At 37.5% G+C, this 19,979-nt stretch overlaps 1 protein-coding gene across 5 annotated transcripts in view; it reads left to right on the top strand.

Moving 5' to 3' along the window:
* DCN (decorin) overlaps nucleotides 1-10,839 on the top strand; it is a 36,973-nt gene extending 26,134 nt beyond the window's left edge. For 3 of the 5 annotated variants that reach the window (XM_060025350.1, XM_060025349.1, XM_060025348.1), the window contains exons 6-8: nucleotides 1,226-1,319; nucleotides 4,673-4,811; nucleotides 10,555-10,839. In XM_060025350.1, the coding sequence (XP_059881333.1) occupies nucleotides 1,226-1,319; nucleotides 4,673-4,811; nucleotides 10,555-10,749 (428 nt within the window). In that variant the 3' untranslated portion in view covers nucleotides 10,750-10,839. Of the gene's footprint in view, nucleotides 1-1,225; nucleotides 1,320-4,672; nucleotides 4,812-10,554 lie in introns of those variants that run through there. The other 2 variants (XR_009521240.1, XR_009521241.1) reach the window with 2 other exon arrangements.
* The last annotated feature ends 9,140 nt before the right edge of the window (nucleotides 10,840-19,979 follow it).

Here is a 19,979-nt window from a genome sequence, read left to right as displayed (position 1 = left end):
ATTTAGTAAGTAGAAGTTCCTTTCCTTAGTATCTCCCACACAAATCATACTACTATTGAGAAACTAATAGTCATTTTCAAATCAAATATGGAATAAACTTTTACATTAAATAGAAGATCTTGACAGAATTCAGTGGGTTGCAATGAAAATTTCAGACCAAACATAACCTGTGATTTTCCAGTTTTATTCTTTATGGACAACCAACCAATACTATTGGGTTGGCCAAAAAGTTCTTTCGGATTTTCCTGAAACATCTTACAGAAGAACGAACTTTTTGGCCAACCCAATATCTGCTAAGCAGATGTTAGTTCTACATGTAACCCATTTGCTATTTTCTTTGTAGTTGTTGCTGTTCTTGTAAATGGAACAATATGCCATTTAAAAAGCTGTATAAAAACCTAATAGAGTCGCAGATGGCAGGAGGAAATGAAAATAAAAGATTTAAACTTTTAAATTTACATTACTAAATTTTTAGAAGTCGTAGCCATTCATGAAGTACTATCCAGAGGTTTAGTGGATACTTTGGATTTAAAATATTTTCCCCAGGTGCCCCACATATGGCAGATCACTTGATTATAGGTCTCTGTACTCGTCTTGTATAAAGAAACAGTTTTGATTTTAAAGGAACAAGTAAGTGTTAGCTCTTGCTACACCCTGTATTACAGAGGCATTTGATGTTTTCATGGAAAACTTGATTAAAACTAAAGCCAGCACAGTATATAAGTGTTAGTTATTAATTATGCTCATTAATAAAATACCTGGTTAAGTTTGTTTATAGGTTGAACTTAAACATAATCGCTTTATTGTAGTGCAGATGCCCATCTCCTCATTTTACAGTTATTATCCTTTGTCAATGGCAGTGCTAGCCCATTAACAAAGCTGTAAGAAACTAATGAGATTCAGGGTTTTTCTTCAGTTCTACAACTGTATCCTGACAGTGGCTAAGACAAAAATCTACTACATGATAAACCCAGTCCATGTTTTTGTCATAATAAATCTAGGAGAAAAGCAGAAAGGGCTTGTACTACTTCCCCAAAGATATATTATTGTATAAAAGGGATGAAGGAAAAAGATGAAAAGCAAAACTGATGAATCAGATGCAAAGAAAATCCTTTGAAACTGTATGTCTTTTGGAAAATTGATGGCATATGTTCTCATTAAGTCTTTGTACATTCTCTAATTACATTTATCTGCTAAGTTAACTTCTTATATTTCCATATTGCAGGTCTTCCTCCTTCCCTTACTGAATTACATCTTGATGGCAACAAAATCACCAAAGTTGATGCAGCTAGCCTGAAAGGACTGAATAATTTGGCTAAGTAATAATATTCTTTCATAACATTCTATCAGTAAAATGGCTAGGTATATTGTGCCTATATGCTCAGAATTAGAAACATGATGATTGATTCTTTTGCCTAAACCACATTTTTTGTTGTTGTTTCTACAAACCTCAAACTTCAGCTTGCCCAATTATTAATATTAAAAAAAAACTAATGAAATAGCGTTCTTATCATAACCCCACCAAAATCACCCTTATTTTTTATGAATACCATATTGTTTTTAGATTAATTTAGATATAAGTACAAGATATTTGATTAAATCAGTATATTCATTCAATCTGTTCTAACTTGACTGTATGAAACAGAAGGCTAAGTAAATTATAACATAGTATTCAGAATTTGAAAATGTATTAAAATGAAAGCTACCAGACATGGGAATATTGGGCATCTCACAGTACAGTACAGAATAGTTATCATGAGATTCTCTAATTCCTATTCTCTAAAGAGTTTAAAATGTCTCTGGACATTTAATGTACTCTAAAAAAAACTTTTTTTCTGAGCCTTCTTAACCTTTTTTTCCTTATAGATGATCACTAGTGCCCATCCTGCTTTCTAACCTAACTTCAGTCTTTCTGTATTTGCGATGTGGTGAAGCAATAAAAAAAGAGTGCTGGCAGACCCTTTCAGCTGTCTTCAAGGAACACTCTGCTCTTCATCCACACGTATTGCTGAATGTCCTTACAGAGAAGCACAGGGTTGTACCAAATTGGCTCACTCCTTTTTTTGCGTATAAATTTCGTAGTGGATAAATAAATATAAAGCATATCATTTGTCTCTGAGGAATACCTAAGAGCAGATGGATATATAATGCAGTTTTTCCCATTTCTGTGGGTATCCCCCAGTGACCCGGTGGAGCGTGAGGCCTGAAGGTGTCATATGCATGTGACTATAGCTGCAATATATAACCCTGGTGTCTCAAATGATAAGAAATCCTTTATCTAAAGCTATTTTAATTACACTCTCTAATGAAGAAGATATTTTTCAAAATACTGTTATGCATTACCTACCTTTCTATGTTGATTAGGTCTCTCTTGCTGGAGAAAACTGTAGGAAGATAAGTTGCATTGTTTATTGTGTAGAACAATTGCATTGTTTATTCTGCATTGTGTAGAACTGTCTTTTGGACAGCTATTATTATTGGATTATTATTATTATTAGGAGGAGGAAGAGGAAGAGTAGAAGTAGCAGTTGGGATTGACCATAGTATAAAATTCTAAATATGGTAAATCAGTCGTAATATTTGTGCCATTTTAGAAAAGTAAGTTTATTTTGTACTGAAAGTGGTATGGAGATTTTGAGTTTCCTCTCTTTAATATAAAATCATATGCTTTGTATCAAATAGAAGCATAGAAGTATAAAGAGCTAATAAACTTTGAAAAGGTCAATAGAAATGAAGATTTCTGTTTAAATGGATTTTGAATTCCATTCATTAAATCAGAGGAAAATACCTCATTGGCCAACAAACTTTCCCAACTCTTGAATTAACTAAATACATTTCTCTTTGGAATCAAGTCCAGAAAAATCCATCTATTAAACCATCAAATCCTTATGTTTTTTGCTCCTCACTGATTTTGGAACATGAAGGGTATTTTGGTGATGAAAATCAAAATTGAGGAAAGGAGAAAAAAGCAGCCACTGATCTCAGAACATTGTTGCAGTGCAAATATTCTGATTAGTTACTAAGAACAAGTGAAGAGAAAATACTATATGTCCCTCTGCAAAAAAATAAAGTGTTTTAATCAGGCAAACTTCCCTTTTCTTATTAAGTATATATATCATCATCTCCCCTAATAGGTGGAATATTCTTCGATGGAAAGAATCATGGTGGTTTTTGAGCCATGTCTCCTCTGCCCTCACAAGCCTAAGATAAAAGTCTTTAACATAATAGGTTCTCAAAAACATTTGATGAGTGAATATAAATTAATCATTGCAAATGTAGTTTACTTCAATAGATAATTAAGATTATTATATTCTAAGAAATGTATTAGCCCAAATTGGATATGGGATTTAGAGTGCTATAAGAAATAGAGACATGATTCTGAAATAGAAAAGGAAAGACCAGAAACAAGAGATGGAAGTTTAAGACTGGGAAAAAACAAAATATTATGAGACAAGATGCCAGGTTGATAATCAATAGGTAAGACAAACCAACTGTGCTATTAATAGCCTAAATCAGTACACTTTAATCTCAGTTATTTCAAATACCAAGTCATGATTAAAATTGGAAGAATTTGGTTACCTAAACCAACATCTAAATCCCAAAAGGGCTCAAAGATCTCAACTAGCTGAAAGCAAGTAGGAATCATCCCACAAAAAGGACCCAAGTCTTTTTCACTAAATTTGAAGGAATCCAATAGTTTCTTCCCCTTTCTCTTCCTTGGAACTTTCTGGTTCTCTTCCACAACCTTGTTGCCTCATCTCTCTCTGCCCTTTTGGATTAACAGAACCCTGGTTCTGACAGAGATTTATTCCTAGAATGTTGGGTACACAAGTTTTGTCTTCAAGTCAACTTCTTCTGACTTTTGAATCCCATTTACTGTGAGGGGACATCACAGCTGCAGACTCTCACTTGTTAAACATCTAATTAAAAAAAAATACAACCCAAAACCTTGAGTGGCATTGCATAAGAAATGTCAGAGGGGCCAAGATCAGGGTCAGAGATCAGGGCTCTAGAGGCCAAGAATGTTGGCACCAGGCATATTCTGACAGTTAACAGATGGTCACTGATAAACTCAAACAAATGTAAAATGCTAATTCTGTTAACCTTTTTGGCAGGTAGGTTTATTGACTCATTAGAACCTTTCACTTTTTATTTACAACAAATAAATTTGCGTAATAAATATACAATTGCTTGGTTTACAAAGTGCCAGAAATGATAATGTTCCTTTCATTTTTCTCTCAAATGAATTCACTGTATTCATTATACAGTCAATTCAGCAGCTATTCATTGATCATATCAAGCTCTGTGTTAGTACTGGATATACCACAAGACAGTCACTTTTCTCAAGGCAAGACGCACAAGTACACAATCCTTAGAGTTTTACAAGAGGGTGATAACAGGATGCTATATGAGCATTCACTAGGGGTACACCGTATCCAGCCTGGTACTGTCAGAGGAGTTTTAAAGAGGGTAACTCTGAGCTGAAACCTTAAGAACCAATGGGCTCTATCCAACTCAGAAAGTTTGGAAAAATCACATTAGGCAGAGGTAACAGTAAGTACAAAAACAAAACAAAACAAAATTCTTTTCCTATTGACTTGATTAATCACACAATGCCTGTAAGAAGGCATCCACGTGTAGTGTATCCATTCGTTTCTGTTTTCTGTTGCAGGTTGGGACTGGGTTTCAACAGCATCTCTGCTGTCGACAATGACTCTCTGGCCAACACTCCTCATTTGAGGGAACTTCATTTGAACAACAACAAGCTTATCAAAGTGCCTGGTGGGCTGGCGGATCATAAGTACATCCAGGTAACGCAATGCCACTAACTATTGTGAGGAATATCTAGGGAGCAAATCCTCCCTACTGGGATGCTAGGAGGCAGGAAGCTCTGCTTAGAAATTCTTTTGCAGAGATATTTTTAATGTTTGTACATATTCATTCTGGTTTTGTGAAATCTATAGGTTTAAATTAGTATTACTTTTTTAAAATTAGGACTACTGCCTTGAACGTACTATAATGCTTGCTTCCAGAATGTAATATTTTTTTTATGAAGCAGGGTAGTTTCAAGTCACAGATCAGTGTAACAAATACATACTTGTTGGAAAAGATGATATCATCTGTAGTGCATAGATATGGAATAAAATAGTAATTGTAACTTTTAGCTTCAGCAGATGTCATATAGGTCAAAAGACAGTGTTTATCTATTGATAGTAGTGTGACTGACTGAATTAACTTTGTACAGGTTATCAAGTTATAGTGTATTCTTGAAGATAAGAAGATATGGTTCAGTGGCCCACTATGGTAATATAGCTTTACAGTCCATAAATCTATAAATGTAAAGCGTGCTTATTACCTTAAATAATCATAGTAACTTCATATATAACAATATAAGATTTCCATTGTTACCTTGAGGAAATTAAACAAACACATTATTTATATTATATATTTTTAAAAGATCAATAGTGTGGTCATCGACAGATTTTACATATTTGTATATTTCTTCTAATTTTTCAGTTTTTTTAAAGATTGTATTTAAATTGTTTCTTTCAGAAATTTCAGTAGGTACTTAGTGAAATCATGGTGATTCAGAAACTGTGTCTTAAACGGACACTCTTTTACAGATAAAACCGTTTTATAAAGTTGACCTTTTGGTAATCTAGTATCTCAACTTCTTTGTTTGGGGTTCAAAATGGGTTTATCCTTTACTCTGCTGTCAACAGTGTCAATAAATTTCTGATCTCTTTTATTTTATTGAGTTGTGCCAAACCCTCCAAATTAAGTTTACATATCACAATTTACATTAGCTAGCTTTCAGTAAAGTGTAAGAATTCTACATATGAAGATGAAATTAAAGACGTTTTATTTCATGCTGATTCATTTTCAGTGGGTCTTTGGTGGTGGTGGTAGAGTGGTGGTTAAGCGTAGCTTGGAGCCACAAGTAAAACCAAGATGCTTGGAGACCTAATAAAAATAGCTAATGTTGTCATTATTAAGGTTTTTGTTGGTGGTGGGCTTTCTTGTTTGGTTGGTTTGGGTTTTGTTTTTAGATCTCAGAATAATAATTTTCATCTTCTTGATTACTGTTTTTCAAATTTTAGTCTGGACATATTACTGAGTTCATAAAATCAGTTTAAAAGTTTCATTTGGAACATCCCATGGGATGGGATGGAATAAGTTGAATAGAATAGAAAATATCACTGTAATTGTAAGTATTTTATAAAATTTTTGTTTCATATGCATAGATCCATATATACTAAAGCTCAATATATAGTGTGTGTCTTACTGTGGGTCACAGAGAAAAAATTCTAAAACATTCCATTTTGAAATCTTTGTTGAATATCAGCAAATCTCATGGACATTCACACAGAGCCCCACATTCAGAAGGACCTCACTCTTGGTTTTCCATCTCTAATTGGCATCCATGTACCCATTTTACCTGCATTTCTAGAGGGTCCCAGGGGTTTCACCTACTCTACTTTCTTTTCTATATCTATATAGTCCAATTATTTTTAGCAAAATCATGTAATTATTCAACCATCACCACAATCCAGTTTTAGAACATTTTGATTACCTCCAAAATATCCCTTTTATATATTTCTACTTGTTCTTAATCTCATCCCCAGCCACGGGGAACCATTAATCTACTTTCTGTCTCTATGGATTTGCCTTTTCTAGACATTTCATATAAATGTAATCATACAATGTGTGGCTTTTGTGGCTGGCTTCTTTCACTTAGCATAGTAATTTTAGGTCACCCATATCATAACGTGTGTCAGTAATTCATTCATTTTTATTGATGAATCGCATTTCATCGTATGGATATACCACATTTTGTTTGCTAGTACTACACCTTTTGATAACTGTAGGTTTTGATTATGTTTAGAAATTAGAAATGAAGGCCGTCTAACATTGTTCTTATTTTTCAAAATTTTGGCTATTCTTGTTTCTTTGCATTCCATTCAGATTTTAGAACCAGCTTGTTCATTTCTTCTCAGATAGATTGCTAGGGCTTTGGTAGGAGTTGTGTTGAATCTGTAGATCAATTAGGGGAGAATTTTCCTTGTAATAACATTGAGTCTGCCAATGCACAAACATGGGATATCTCTCTATTTTGTCTTTATTTTCTCACAGCAATATTTTGGCATTTTTAGTGTGCAAGTTTTACAATTTTTTATTAAGTTTGTTCCTAAATTTTGTATTATTTTTGATGCTGTTGTGAATGAATTGTTTACCATAATTTTATTTTTGAGTTTTTTGTTAGTTTATAGAAATTCAGTTGATTTTTGTGTATCTTTCTTCTACCCTAGTGCTGTGCTGAAATTGTTTTTAGTTGCAGTAATTTTTTGTGAATTCCTTTGGATATTCTACATTCAGGATCATGTAATTTGTAAATAAAGAGAATTTTAAGTATTCTTTTTTATCTGAATTCCTTTAATTTCTTTTCCTTACTTCATTGCATTGGCTAGAATCTCCAGTACAATGTTGAATAGAAGTGATAAAATTAGACATCTTTGCCTGGTCCCTAGTTTAAAAGGGCAATCAACCTTTTGCCATTCAGCATGATGCTAGCTATAGGTCTTTTGTAGATGCTCTTTATCAAGTTAAAAACATTCCCTTTGATTTCTAGTTTACTGAAAATTTTTATCATGAAAGCGTTTTTTCAAATGCTTTCTCTTTTCTATTGAGATGATCATGTGATTTTGTCCTTTATTCCTTTAATATGCTATATTAAACTAATTGATTTCCAGTTAAATAAGTTTTACACCCTTGAGATAAATCATGCTTGGTCTTGGCCATGGTGAATAGTCCTTTTATAATGTTGTGAGATACAGACAGTTTCCTAATATTTTGTTAATTTTTTTGTCTATATAGGAGATATTTAATTGTAGTTTTCTTTTTTTTTTTTTTTTTTTTCTTTTGCGGTACGCGGGCCTCTCACTGTTGTGGCCTCTCCAGTTGTGGAGCACAGGCTCCGGACGTGCAGGCTCAGCGGCCATGGCTCACGGGCCCAGCCGCTCCACAGCATGTGGGATCTTCCCGGACCGGGGCACGAACCCATGTCCCCTGCATCAGCAGGCGGACTCTCAACCACTGCGCCACCAGGGAAGCCCTAGTTTTCTTTTTTGTGATGATTTTTGTTTGGCTTTAAGAAAATATTGACCTCATAGAACAGGTTGGAAATTTACTTTCCTTTTTACACAGACTAATACTTTCTTTATGTCTTGATATTTCCTTCTCTCGTTTTCACTATTAGCCATAAACTCTCACCAAACACCTCTCTCCTTTCTTGTTAATCACTTCTGAGAAATGGAGAATGGTCAATGACAAGAAGAAATTTTCAAAGTTTGAGAATCACACACACACACACGAACCTCACAGATACTGTTTTGATTTTAATATTCCTTGTTTCTATTTTTGTAATACATCTATTGTTCTCCTTCTAAACCCTTTCTTAATCAAGACCCTTTTCACCAGCATATGAGTGCAAGTGTTCTGGTAGGTGGAACAATATTTCAAGTCAATTATTATTATTATTATTTTTTGCAGTACGCGGGCCTCTCACTGTTGTGGCCTCTCCTGTTGCAGAGCACAGGCTCCGGACGCACAGGCTCAGTGGCCATGGCTCACGGGCCCAGCTGCTCCGCAGCATATGGGATCTTCCCGGACCGGGGCACGAACCCGTGTCCCCTGCATCGGCAGGCGGACTCTCAACCACTGCGCCACCAGGGAAGCCATCAAATCAATTATTTTAAGGGAGTACCTCATAGGTTTTATAGCTTGCTTTAGAAATTATTGCCTTAGCATTATATTTTAGCCTTGGTTTTATGATCAATTCACTTCTTATTCTTCAGAATTCACATATAAATAATGGGAGTAAAAACTCATTTCTATAATTCTTTTTAAGTCTGATATTAATTTCCCTAAGAAAATCTATGAACAAATTACCATTATCTTAAACATAACCATAAAATATATTTCAGAAAAAATTTCTGATGAACTATAACATTATATTCTTTGAGCTGAATTTGTAACATAGAATACATTTTTGTTAAAATTTCTTGGTTTATATATTCCAAATGCAGTGACATTCAAGCTTTTCTTAGAGTTTGTGATTTTTAATTTTGATTCTAATACTCTATACCCTCTCTTACTTCACTATATATTACTTCCTTATTTTATATAATTCATTAAAAGGTCTACCATTTTATCTTTGCCCTGAAAACATAACATTCCATGTAGACACAATTTATGAAATAACCATGAATTCATTCATTTATTCATTCAACATATATTTGTTGAACACCTACTCTGTTCTAGTAGACACTGGAGATACAGTCACGAACAAAACTCAACAGGTTTCCTACCTCATAGAGCTTTTATTCTAGAGGAGGAAAACAGACAAAAAGCAAATACATGTTATATAGTGATCATTACGCTGAATAAAAATAAATAAATATAATTGGAACAGAAAATGGCAGAATGGGATAGTCAAGAAAGACTTCTTTGGTAAGGATAAATGAATTACATGAGTCAGTAAGACTTGGAGACATCTTGGAGAAGTTTATGCCAGAAGGAGGAAACAGTGTGTGTCAACCTGAGGAGGGACCATCCTCTAGAGAAGAGAAACAAGTAGGTTAGGGTGGTTGGATTGAACAGTGAGGAGAGATGAGCTCAGAGTAGAAGGATGCCAGATCATGTAGGATTTGTCAGCCACTGTGAGAACTTCGGATTTTACTCCGCATAAGATGGGAAGCTGCTGGGGTATTGAGGCAAAGATGATATAACTTGCTTACATTTTTAAATAATTGGTGAAAGGAAGGAAGGAAGGGAGGGAGGGAGGCAGGCAGGAGGGAAGGAAGGAAGGGAGAAAAAGAGAAAGAAAGAAAGAACAGATTTCAAGAAGGCAAAAGAGGAAGCAGGAAGAACAATCAGGGCAACTTCAGTAATCCAGAAGGAAATAATGGTGGCTTTGGATAAGGCTGTAGGAGTAGATATGGGGCAGAACTAGATTATATGTGCATTTTGAAGGTTGCACTAGCGGGATTTGTTGATGGTTGGGCAGAGAGTATAAGAGACAGGGAGAGTCAAAGATAATGTCAATGTTTTTAGCCTGAGTCATCTGGAAAGACTGAAATGTCATATACTGAGATGAGGAAGACTAAGGGAGGGAAAAGCAAGATTAAAAAGAGAGAGAGAGGGCTTCCCTGGTGGCGCAGTGGTTGAGAGTCCGCCTGCCAACGCAGGGAACATGGGTTCGTGCCCCGGTCCGGGAAGATCCCACATGCCGCAGAGTGGCTGGGCCCGTGAGCCATGGCCGCTGAGCCTGCGCGTCTGGAGCCTGTGCTCCGCAACGGGAGAGGCCACAACAGTGAGAGGCCCGCGTACCGCAAAAAAAAAAAAAAAAAAAAAAGAGAGAGAAATCAAAAGTTTGGTTTGAGAAGTATTAAGGTATTTAAACTGAAGGATGAGTGTACTAAAAAAGAGTATATACGTGTATGGTCTCAATATATTTAGAGGAAAATAACCATGTGCCATTATTTTGGGTTGTAGGTTGTCTACCTTCATAACAACAACATCTCTGCAATCGGCCCTAACGACTTCTGCCCACCTGGATACAACACCAAAAAGGCTTCTTATTCCGGGGTGAGCCTTTTCAGCAACCCAGTCCAGTACTGGGAGATCCAGCCATCCACCTTCCGATGTGTCTATGTGCGCTCTGCCATTCAGCTCGGAAACTACAAGTAGTTCCGAAGAAAACCCTCGTTTTTATAACCTGGCAAAATCCCGTTAACATCACTGCTCAAAAAAAAAAAAAAAAAAAAAAAAAAAATGAAAGCTAGATACTGGAAACCTAACTGCAATGTGGATGTTTTCCCCACATGACTTATTATGCGTAAAGCCAAATATGCAGTTTAAATAATTGCCTACAATAAAAAAAAATATTTTGCCTGCCATTTTCAGAATCCTGTTTTGAAGTTTATTATTGATGTTAACTGAGCTATTGCAGATATTCTTATTTCACTAAATGTAAAATTTGGAGTAAACAATTTAGTAGAGCTTTTAATTTCCCGAAGAAATCAATAAAAATGGTATCAATCTTCTGTAACTCATAGGGGGGGTTAGTGCCTTTGACATAGTCTAGCAATAATGTATTCATCCCCATTATTACTGATTAAGCCTCATTTGAGTGTGTAAATTCAATACAGGCTATGTAAAATTTTTGCTAATGTCATTATTTTGAAAAAAAATAAATTCACAAGTACATTTTAAATTACTATTGTATAAAAGCGTAATTGTAAATCTTCCCTAACCTCAATTTTCTGAAGAGAGTAAACATTGCTTTCTTAATAAAAACAGCACACCTTTTCAAGTTCTTAGGTATGTATTCTACCTCTGTCCTTTGACATTTGTGCATTATAACTTACTTTATCTATATTCAGTATTACGCTGATAAGGCACAAAACTGACTTTCTCCTATTGGTCTAAAAAACCAATATTTTTAGTTAGTAAATACTAAATCAATTTTAAAACTATTATGTGTGTAATCTGCCTGAGCATTTCTGTACTTACTAGATGTATTAGAAATATTTCCTGCATTTAGTTAAACCTTCAATTAAAAAATTTTTTTTTGCAGGATTTAGAAATAACTATCAAAGAAGACCATTCAATAAGCCTGGGGAATGGGCTGATTTACCAAGAGTAAATATTTATCAAAAAATACATTTATGCTATCATCATCTAATAAGTAAACATGAGAAAACAGTTTGTTTCTTTTATTACCTTGGGTGTTTCCTGATTGTAAATACTGAGACCCGGATCCAAACTGGTAACGATAAAGGGAAATACAAAACAGTCCTGCTATTAGATGAGCCTCTAGTGGAGTTTCTCTGCAATTCTTTCAGCTTTGCCTTCCTTCATTACATTTTCAGGCTGGCTTCCCGTATGGTTGCAAAATACGAATCTCCTCCATCATTTACCCACACACAAAAGCATATTAACACAAAATTTCAGGAAAAGTCATGAGATTCTCTCTCATCATTACATACAAATCACGACCCTATAGAGTAAATGAGTAAATACTATTGTTATTCCCATTTTGTAGAAAAGTAAACTGAAGTTAGGAGAAGTTAAATAACTTTCTTATAGTTAAATACCTGGTAAATACCTGGCAATAGAGCTTTCTCTTTTAACTTTTGTACAAGTCAGAGTCTGGTAGAAAACAGAATTTACCCCAGAGAATTTAAATGAGGATAATTTAATGAAGGGACTATTTTAGAGTGTGTGCAGAGTTTATGGCATGAAATTAGGGATGGTGAGGCACCTAGGAATGGGCAATGGAGGAAAGGCATTCTCACCCATGTGGCTAAATGGACAGCAGAAGAAATGGAGTTTTTGGAGCTAAGTGAGAGGACAGCCATGGAAGGTTTCCATGCCCAGGCAGCCATGTCCCTGGAAGGATTGCAACATCCACCAGAGGTGAAGTACTGAAGCAGGGTATCAACCTTTCTTTCCTTCTACTTCACATCCTTTCACTGATCAAACCTAAAGGGAAGATAACCATCAAGAAAACCAGGAAGATTAAGCCTCTTCCTGGGGCAGAGCAGAGAAGGGAGGGGAATGGATCTGGTCAGGACACTCAAAGAATAACTAGCCCAAACACTATAACAGTATCCGTAGGATGATTGAACAAATTCCACCAGCCTCAGCTAAGCATTACATTTACATCATTTGTCATCCCAGGCACTTTTTATGACCCCAATTATTTTACACTTTTCTGCATTGATCAGAGGTGCTAATAAATACAAAAATATTTGATGAAACTTTGTCAAATGATTAGCTAAATCTGGTTTTCCATTATGATACAGCAGACTGTTTTTATAATGGCTCTGACTAAAACAGAGTTCACTTATTGAAAGAAATATGGTTAGTATTAAAAATCGAAGAGTAAACAGAAGATGCACACTGTCAATATTAACGGGCAGTCAATTATGTTTTGTACATAAATTTGGCAGAAAACCAAGAAAATATTTGGATAATTATAAGAATCATGAGAGGGCTTCCCTGGTAGTGCAGTGGTTAAGAATCCACCTGCCAATGCAAGGGACACGGGTTCAAGCCCTGGTCCGGGAAGATCCCACGTGCCGCGGAGCACCTAAGCCCGTGCGCCACAACTGCTGAGCCCGCGTGCGTGCCTAGAACCCGAGCTCCGCAACAAGAGAAGCCACCGCAGTGAGAACCGCGCGCACCGCAACGAAGACACAATACAGCCAAAAATAAAATAAATTAATTAAAAAATAAATTTAAAAAACAAGAATCATGAGAGTCAGAGCACAGGGCTCTAAACTGTTGACGTTAAAGTCATATTCTCCTCATACCAGTTACTGCCTGGAATGTACAAAGCTCTGTACGAGCTATTTAATTATCAAGTGATCATGTTAGTGATATTTATTCATATTCTATTATCAGCCAATAAATGGAAAATGCTATTTATTGCTTTAGCATACTCTATTCATTCATTTGTTCATTCATTCAATAAACTAGCACTGAATATATTGCAGACATGAGATAACTCCTGGTAGAAAGATAAAAACAACAACAGCAACAGTAGCAACAATAGATATTTATTTCTAGAGTTTATTCAATGCATACAACAAATTACCAGCTTCTGTGTTTGGCTCTTTTTGGACCATGTCTACTTATCACAAAAATTCCATAAGAATGTCCTATTTCCATTTCACAGATGATGAAATTGAGATATAGGAAATGCAGAGTCAGAATCATAGCCCTGATCCAGTTAGGGTCAGCCCTTGCTTATGCAACAGTTTATGCAATTCATAGCATGTCAAGACCAAAGGTGACAGTCTTAAAAATTATGAAGGGAATCTATCCATGGTTCTCAGCAGTTCCTCCACATTGTGTTAATAGGTTAGAGTGTTGAGGTGCAGGTGCCATAAAGATAATCACTATTATTTATTGAATACTATGTCTTAACTGTATATAAAGTATCTTATTTAATGTTTACAACAGCCCTGTGGGCTCTGTATGGTTATTTAATATCCCTTTTACAGATGAGCAGATGGAGCCACAGAGAGGTCAAGTAATTTTCCCATGGATACACAGCCTGTAAGTAAGAAAGGCAAACTTTCCGTCACTTCAATGTGTTGCTTTCTGCTGCTTTAGACAAGAATGTGCCCAACAATGAAGGATCATTGAACATCCATAGCATCTTCCATCTTCTTTGCAATAGTGTGCAGGGCTATAAAATAACGGGCATCCCACCAGTCCAAATTAGTGTTTTCACATTTCAAAAAAGATAACTTTGCTCATACAAATTGAAAATATTGTACAAAAACTGTTCAACTTTGAAAATGTTCTATATCAATACTGTTCAGTACTGTATCCACTAGCCAAATATGGCTATGGAGTACTAGAAATGTGATAGAATTGAAGAACTTTTAAATTTTATTTCATTTTAATGAATTTTAAGTTAATAGCCATATGTAACTGGTGGGTATCATATTCTAAATACTCCCAATGACTTTAAATATGATTTTCATGGTACAGAGTGGATTTTTATTCATGGAAAAGTATTTACTAGGTCTGTGCCAGGCACTGGGGATATAAGAATGAATAAGATGCCATCTTTGACTTTAAGGTGATCAGAGTTTAACAAAGGACACAATCATTTAACCCAACAATAGAAATACAGAGGGATAAATTTTATCATAGGAGTAAATGCAAGTTACAGCAGTAGTTCAGAGGATCTTCCAAGCGTAGGAGAATAAGCACAGAGGAACATGGAAGACTTCACTGAGCAGATAAGTGTTGAAGTGGATTTTGATGAATGTGTGAAGGTTCAACAGGGAGATTTGGTGGGGACTAAGTTCGACCACTCAAAAGTGTACATAAGGGCTTCCCTGGTGGCGTAGTGGTTGGGGGTCCGCCTGCCGATGCAGGGGACACGGGTTCGTGCCCCAGTCTGGGAAGATCCCACATGCTAAGGAGCGGCTGGGCCCGTGAGCCACGGCCGCTGAGCCTGCGCGTCCGGAGCCTGTGCTCCACAACGGGAGAGGCCACAGCAGTGAGAGGCCCACGTATTGCAAAAAAAAAAAAAAAGAAAGAAAAAAGAAGTGTACATAGCACGTCATCTCTGATCCACTGGCATAAAGGAGGGTTTGCTCCTTTACTTTCTTCTGAAGCAGAAGCAGTGGTTTATATGTACATTTGATATACACGGAGCTGAGGATAACATTAGAAGAAGTGGCCTTTTTTTCTCTTTCCACAGTCTTGCTGGCCCACAAAATAATTTCCCAGAATGTTCAATAGGAAGGAGGAAACGTCTTTCTTCTTCTCTCTCACACCTCTCAAGAGATCCCACTCTCATGACTACAGTGAAATGGTAATCTCTATGGGAAGGCATTTGGTGTTCAAGGTCTACGTCATCTCTAGACAATTTTTTCAGAGCTGGACCTTGAATGCTGCACTCTCCTCTCTAGTCTTGCCTCCTTCATGCTGTAGCTTCCTCTTGTAGGGGAAAAAAGTGCAGCTACCCTGCTGCTTAATCTACAGCTGGGTGAGGAATGGATAGAGATAGAATGATGGGGAAGATTTTGGAGTTTCCTCTGCAAGGTAGATATTCCAGCACACCTTTTCCAGCAGTAAAACTGTTTCTAATTTTGTTCAGGTCCATAGGAGAGAGAGGACTAACCCTTCAGCATCCCACTCTTAGGTATCAGCACAACTTTTTCTTGTATATTTTCTTTTGAAATAAAGATAAATGCGGCTCATTTCCTTGACTTCAACATTTGTTATTCACATACTTAGGAGAGTTACTTTACCTTTCTGTGACTCATTTCCCTGTCTGTGAAATGGGAATAATAATAGTGCATACCTTGTAGATTGGTGTGTGAATTAAGTGGGTTAACTTAGAGTATAACTCTCAGATCAGAGCCTAATACATGAAATGGGTTTAAATATGTTGATTGCTGTTGCTGTTTTTCCCCAGGCTGCATAGTTTGGGCTGCAATCATCTCAAGGGAAATTATGTCTCAAGTCTAGGGTGGGGTCTGAGATTGTTCATTTCAAAAAAGCTCCCAGGAATGTTGCTGTTCCTCGGTCTGTACTTTGAGGGACAAAGCAATAGGGTCCTCTCATTTCCTATTGGACCATGTCTGTCTCTTGTCTCCCACTGCTTGGCTCCTGTGAACAACCCCCCCTGCCCCCTTGCCACACACTGTATTAGTGTCCTAGTGCTGCTGTAACAAAGTACCACAAACTGGCTGGCTTAAAATAACAGAAACTTATTCTCTCACAGTTCTGGAGGCTAGAAGTCCAAGATCAAGGTGTTGGCAGGGCCATGCTCCCTCCGAAGGCTCCAAGGGAGACACCTCCATGCTGCTTCTAGGTCCCCGGTAGCTCCAGATGTTTTTGGTTTGAGGCAGCATAACTCTAATCTCTGCCTCCGTCTCCAGATGGCCTCCTTCTCTTGTGTGTCTATCTTTTCTCCTCTTTTATAAGGACAGCAGTTATATTGGATTAAGCCCTACTCCAATTCAGTATGACCTCGTCTAAACTTGATTACATCTGCCAAGGTCACACTCACAGGTACTAGGGGTTAGATCTTGAACCTATCTTTTGAGGGGACATAATTCAACCATTAACACTCACTTCTTTCTATCTTTATTAGAATCTTATTTATTTTTTGTTTTCCTTTTTATTAACACTTTTGTTTGACTGTGTGTGGTTTACATAACAGGTTGGAAAGTATGAATTTGGCCCTGACCCTTTGTGGCTGGGTAAGCCCCCTTCATACATTCAAGCTAGCCTAGGCTGTACACATTTTGGTCTTAAGAGCTATCATCTTACCATATTCAAGTGACCCAAATTTTCCAGAACACAGTATGTATGTTCTTTTCATGCATTCCTCTTCAATGACCTTGATCTGGCAATGAAAGTTACCATGTCATTCTCATCACATAAATCAGGCGTAACCTGGGTGTACGCTTTTATTCCTGGTTCACTCATTTTACTGAATCATCCCCATACCTTCCTTTTCTTTTTTCCTTCCTCCTTTTCCATAATACAATTCCTCATTCCACGGTTTATTGCAGCTGCAAATGCAGGATCTCATTCCCTTATCTTCCAGGCAAACAAAGAGACGCCTGATCCCGTAAGTAAACTAAAAACTAAAAACCTATACAGAACACTTTTTCATTCATCCAGAGTTCCAGCGAGGCCTGTTCTAAGACTGCCCCTCAATGCACACTGTTAACTCTTTTTTTTTTAATTTATTTTTTATTTTTTTGCGGTACGCGGGCCTCTCACTGTTGTGGCCTCTCCCGTTGCGGAGCACAGGCTCCAGACGCGCAGGCTCAGTGGCCATGGCTCATGGGCCCAGCCGCTCCGCGGCATGTGGGATCTTCCTGGACCAGGGCACGAACCCGTGTCCCCTGCATCCGCAGGCGGATTCTCAACCACGGCACCACCAGGGAAGCCCACACTGTTAACTCTTTACAAGACTTCATTGCCCTTCAGACTCTCATCTCCTGCAGAACAAGTGTTACAGGTGGCTGAGTTATTTCATTTCTGATTTTGCTGCTCATTTTTTAATTCCCACACTTATTGCTAAGTAATTTCTTTTAAGAGATCTGTTTATATATTCTAGTGCACCATCTGTCACAGTTACTTCAAGTCACAGGTCTGTGACAGACTGTCAATTTCACACTACAAACCGTAACAGTGGAAAACAAAGGAAAATCAAGAGAGGGAAAACACTAAACTTATTAAAATCAAATATAAACATCCAGGAATGTAAAACAACCTTCAAATGGAGTTAAATTTGAAGTAAGAGAAAGTCCATATTTCCCCCCAGTGCACAATAACCAGAGAAGGACTAGATGAAATGCCCCCCTGAGTACATGACTCCCAACCATTGATTAGCCATCGATGGTTAGGAGACTTGCCCTCCAGGCTCCTTATTCCAGTAAGGACTATGAGAGCTAAGTTCATGCTCCCAGGCCTTCACAGACAAACGTAGGAACACAAATCAATTTTTAAATCTACTCAAACATCAAAATAATCTAACCCTCCTGTCTAGGCCTGACATATCTACTAGCACATATCACTTTGTTCATTCAACACGTATTTATTAAAGACCTACTGTGTGTTGGACATTGCCCTGGTGGCGGAGATAGAGCAATGAAGTGTCTCACCCTCATGCAGCAGACATCACAGTGGGAGGAGACCTTCTGGGGCACGACAAATAAAACAGAGGAAAGAAAAGGATAAGGGAATGAGGAAAATGAGAGGATGGGACTTGCTATTTTATATAGGATGGTCAGAAAAAGACCTTCAGATAAAGTGACATTTGAGCAGAGATACGAAGGATGGAAGGAAGCAAGCCAAAAAAGGAGCCCAATGTTAGGAAGATGCATGGCAGGTTCTCATAAGAAAGAGATCAAATGTGAACAGGTAAAATGAATAAAGGAGAGGGAAGATATGGCATGAGGTCAGAGAGGTAATGGGAACCTAAATCCTGTAGGACTTTTTTAGGCAATTTTAAAGACTATCTTTTCCCCTGAACAAGACAGGAAGCTATTGAAGGGTTTTCAGCAGAGGAATGACTTGATTCAACTGTCTATGAAAGGGTACCTCAGGTTGCATAGACCCAGAAACAGAAATGGACCCAGGAGGGGTATTTAGGATGCGATTGTAATAAACAATAGATGATGGGTTTTTTTGACCTGGTTAGTAACAGAGAAGATGGTGAGAATGGGTCATAGTATGGAAGTGTTTTGAAAATACAGAGGGCAAGGATGGCTGAGAGATCAAATGGGGTGTGAGAGAGAAAGAAGAGGGACAGAGACGACTCCACGAATTTTAGTCTGAGCCACTGGGAGGATGAAGTCACCCTTGACTGAGTTGGGAAGCGCTGAGGAGGCTGTGGTGGAGAGCACTGAAATCAAAAGTCTGGTTTTGGATTTGTTCCTTTTAAGATGCCTATTCAGGGCTTCCCTGGTGGCGCAGTGGTTGAGAGTCCGCCTGCCGATGCAGGGGACATGGGTTCGTGTCCCGGTCCAGGAGGTTCCCACACGCCGCGGAGCGGCTGGGCCCGTGAGCCATGGCCGCTGAGCCTGCGCGTCCGGAGCCTGTGCTCCGCAATGGGAGAGGCCACAGCGGTGAGAGGCCCGCGTACCGCAAAATAAATAAATAAATAAATAAAATAAGATGCCTATTCAGTTTCTATGAAGAGGTATACAAGAGGCTCTCGATCCAGGAGTCTGGAGCTCAGGGAGACGGTTGGGCTGTAGACATAAGTTTGGGAGATGTCAGAGTATAGATTGCCCTCCTTTATCAGCACAGAAATGGCTTGACTTTATCAAAACTAAGCAGTCATACCATAATGCTAGCAACACATTTTACAGGGCCAATTCTGGCCTTTTGCAATGTTCTTGTGGTTTCTTAGATAAATAAACATATGTTTCCCTCTGGATGCCTTTGCTAAGATCCTGTCAGCATTTCCAAAACAGTCCTTGCTTGAACAATACCAGGAAAAGAAACCTCTTGAGGAGAAAGCATTTTATTGTTTTTGAAAAAATCCCTGTGTTTTCTCTTATGAGTTAAAAATTATATAAAAACACAGTCTAGTTTCTGTTTCTCTCAAGAGTTCACATTAACAAAAATACAGCTTGGTGTCTGCCTTGAATGTGGATTGATAACTTGCTGGTGGTTTGACAGTTATGAATAAACAGTCCTGTACCATAAAGAAAGCATATTCCTCAAACTGCAGGAGGTCTCGGTGGGCCTCAGGCACTGTACCAACACATTTAACTAGAAAACCACGGAAACACGTATAAATTCCAGAGCTGATCATTATTTCATGGAATTGCAGCATAGACAATTCTGTTATAACTTCTATTGATCACTAGTTTATGAAGAATCTATGAGGCCACCTGATCTGGCCTCGATATGTAAAA

Source organism: Delphinus delphis, chromosome 11 (genome assembly GCF_949987515.2).
Source record: "Delphinus delphis chromosome 11, mDelDel1.2, whole genome shotgun sequence".
Classification (NCBI taxonomy): domain Eukaryota; kingdom Metazoa; phylum Chordata; class Mammalia; order Artiodactyla; family Delphinidae; genus Delphinus; species Delphinus delphis.
This window is presented reverse-complemented; position numbering and strand designations above follow the sequence as displayed.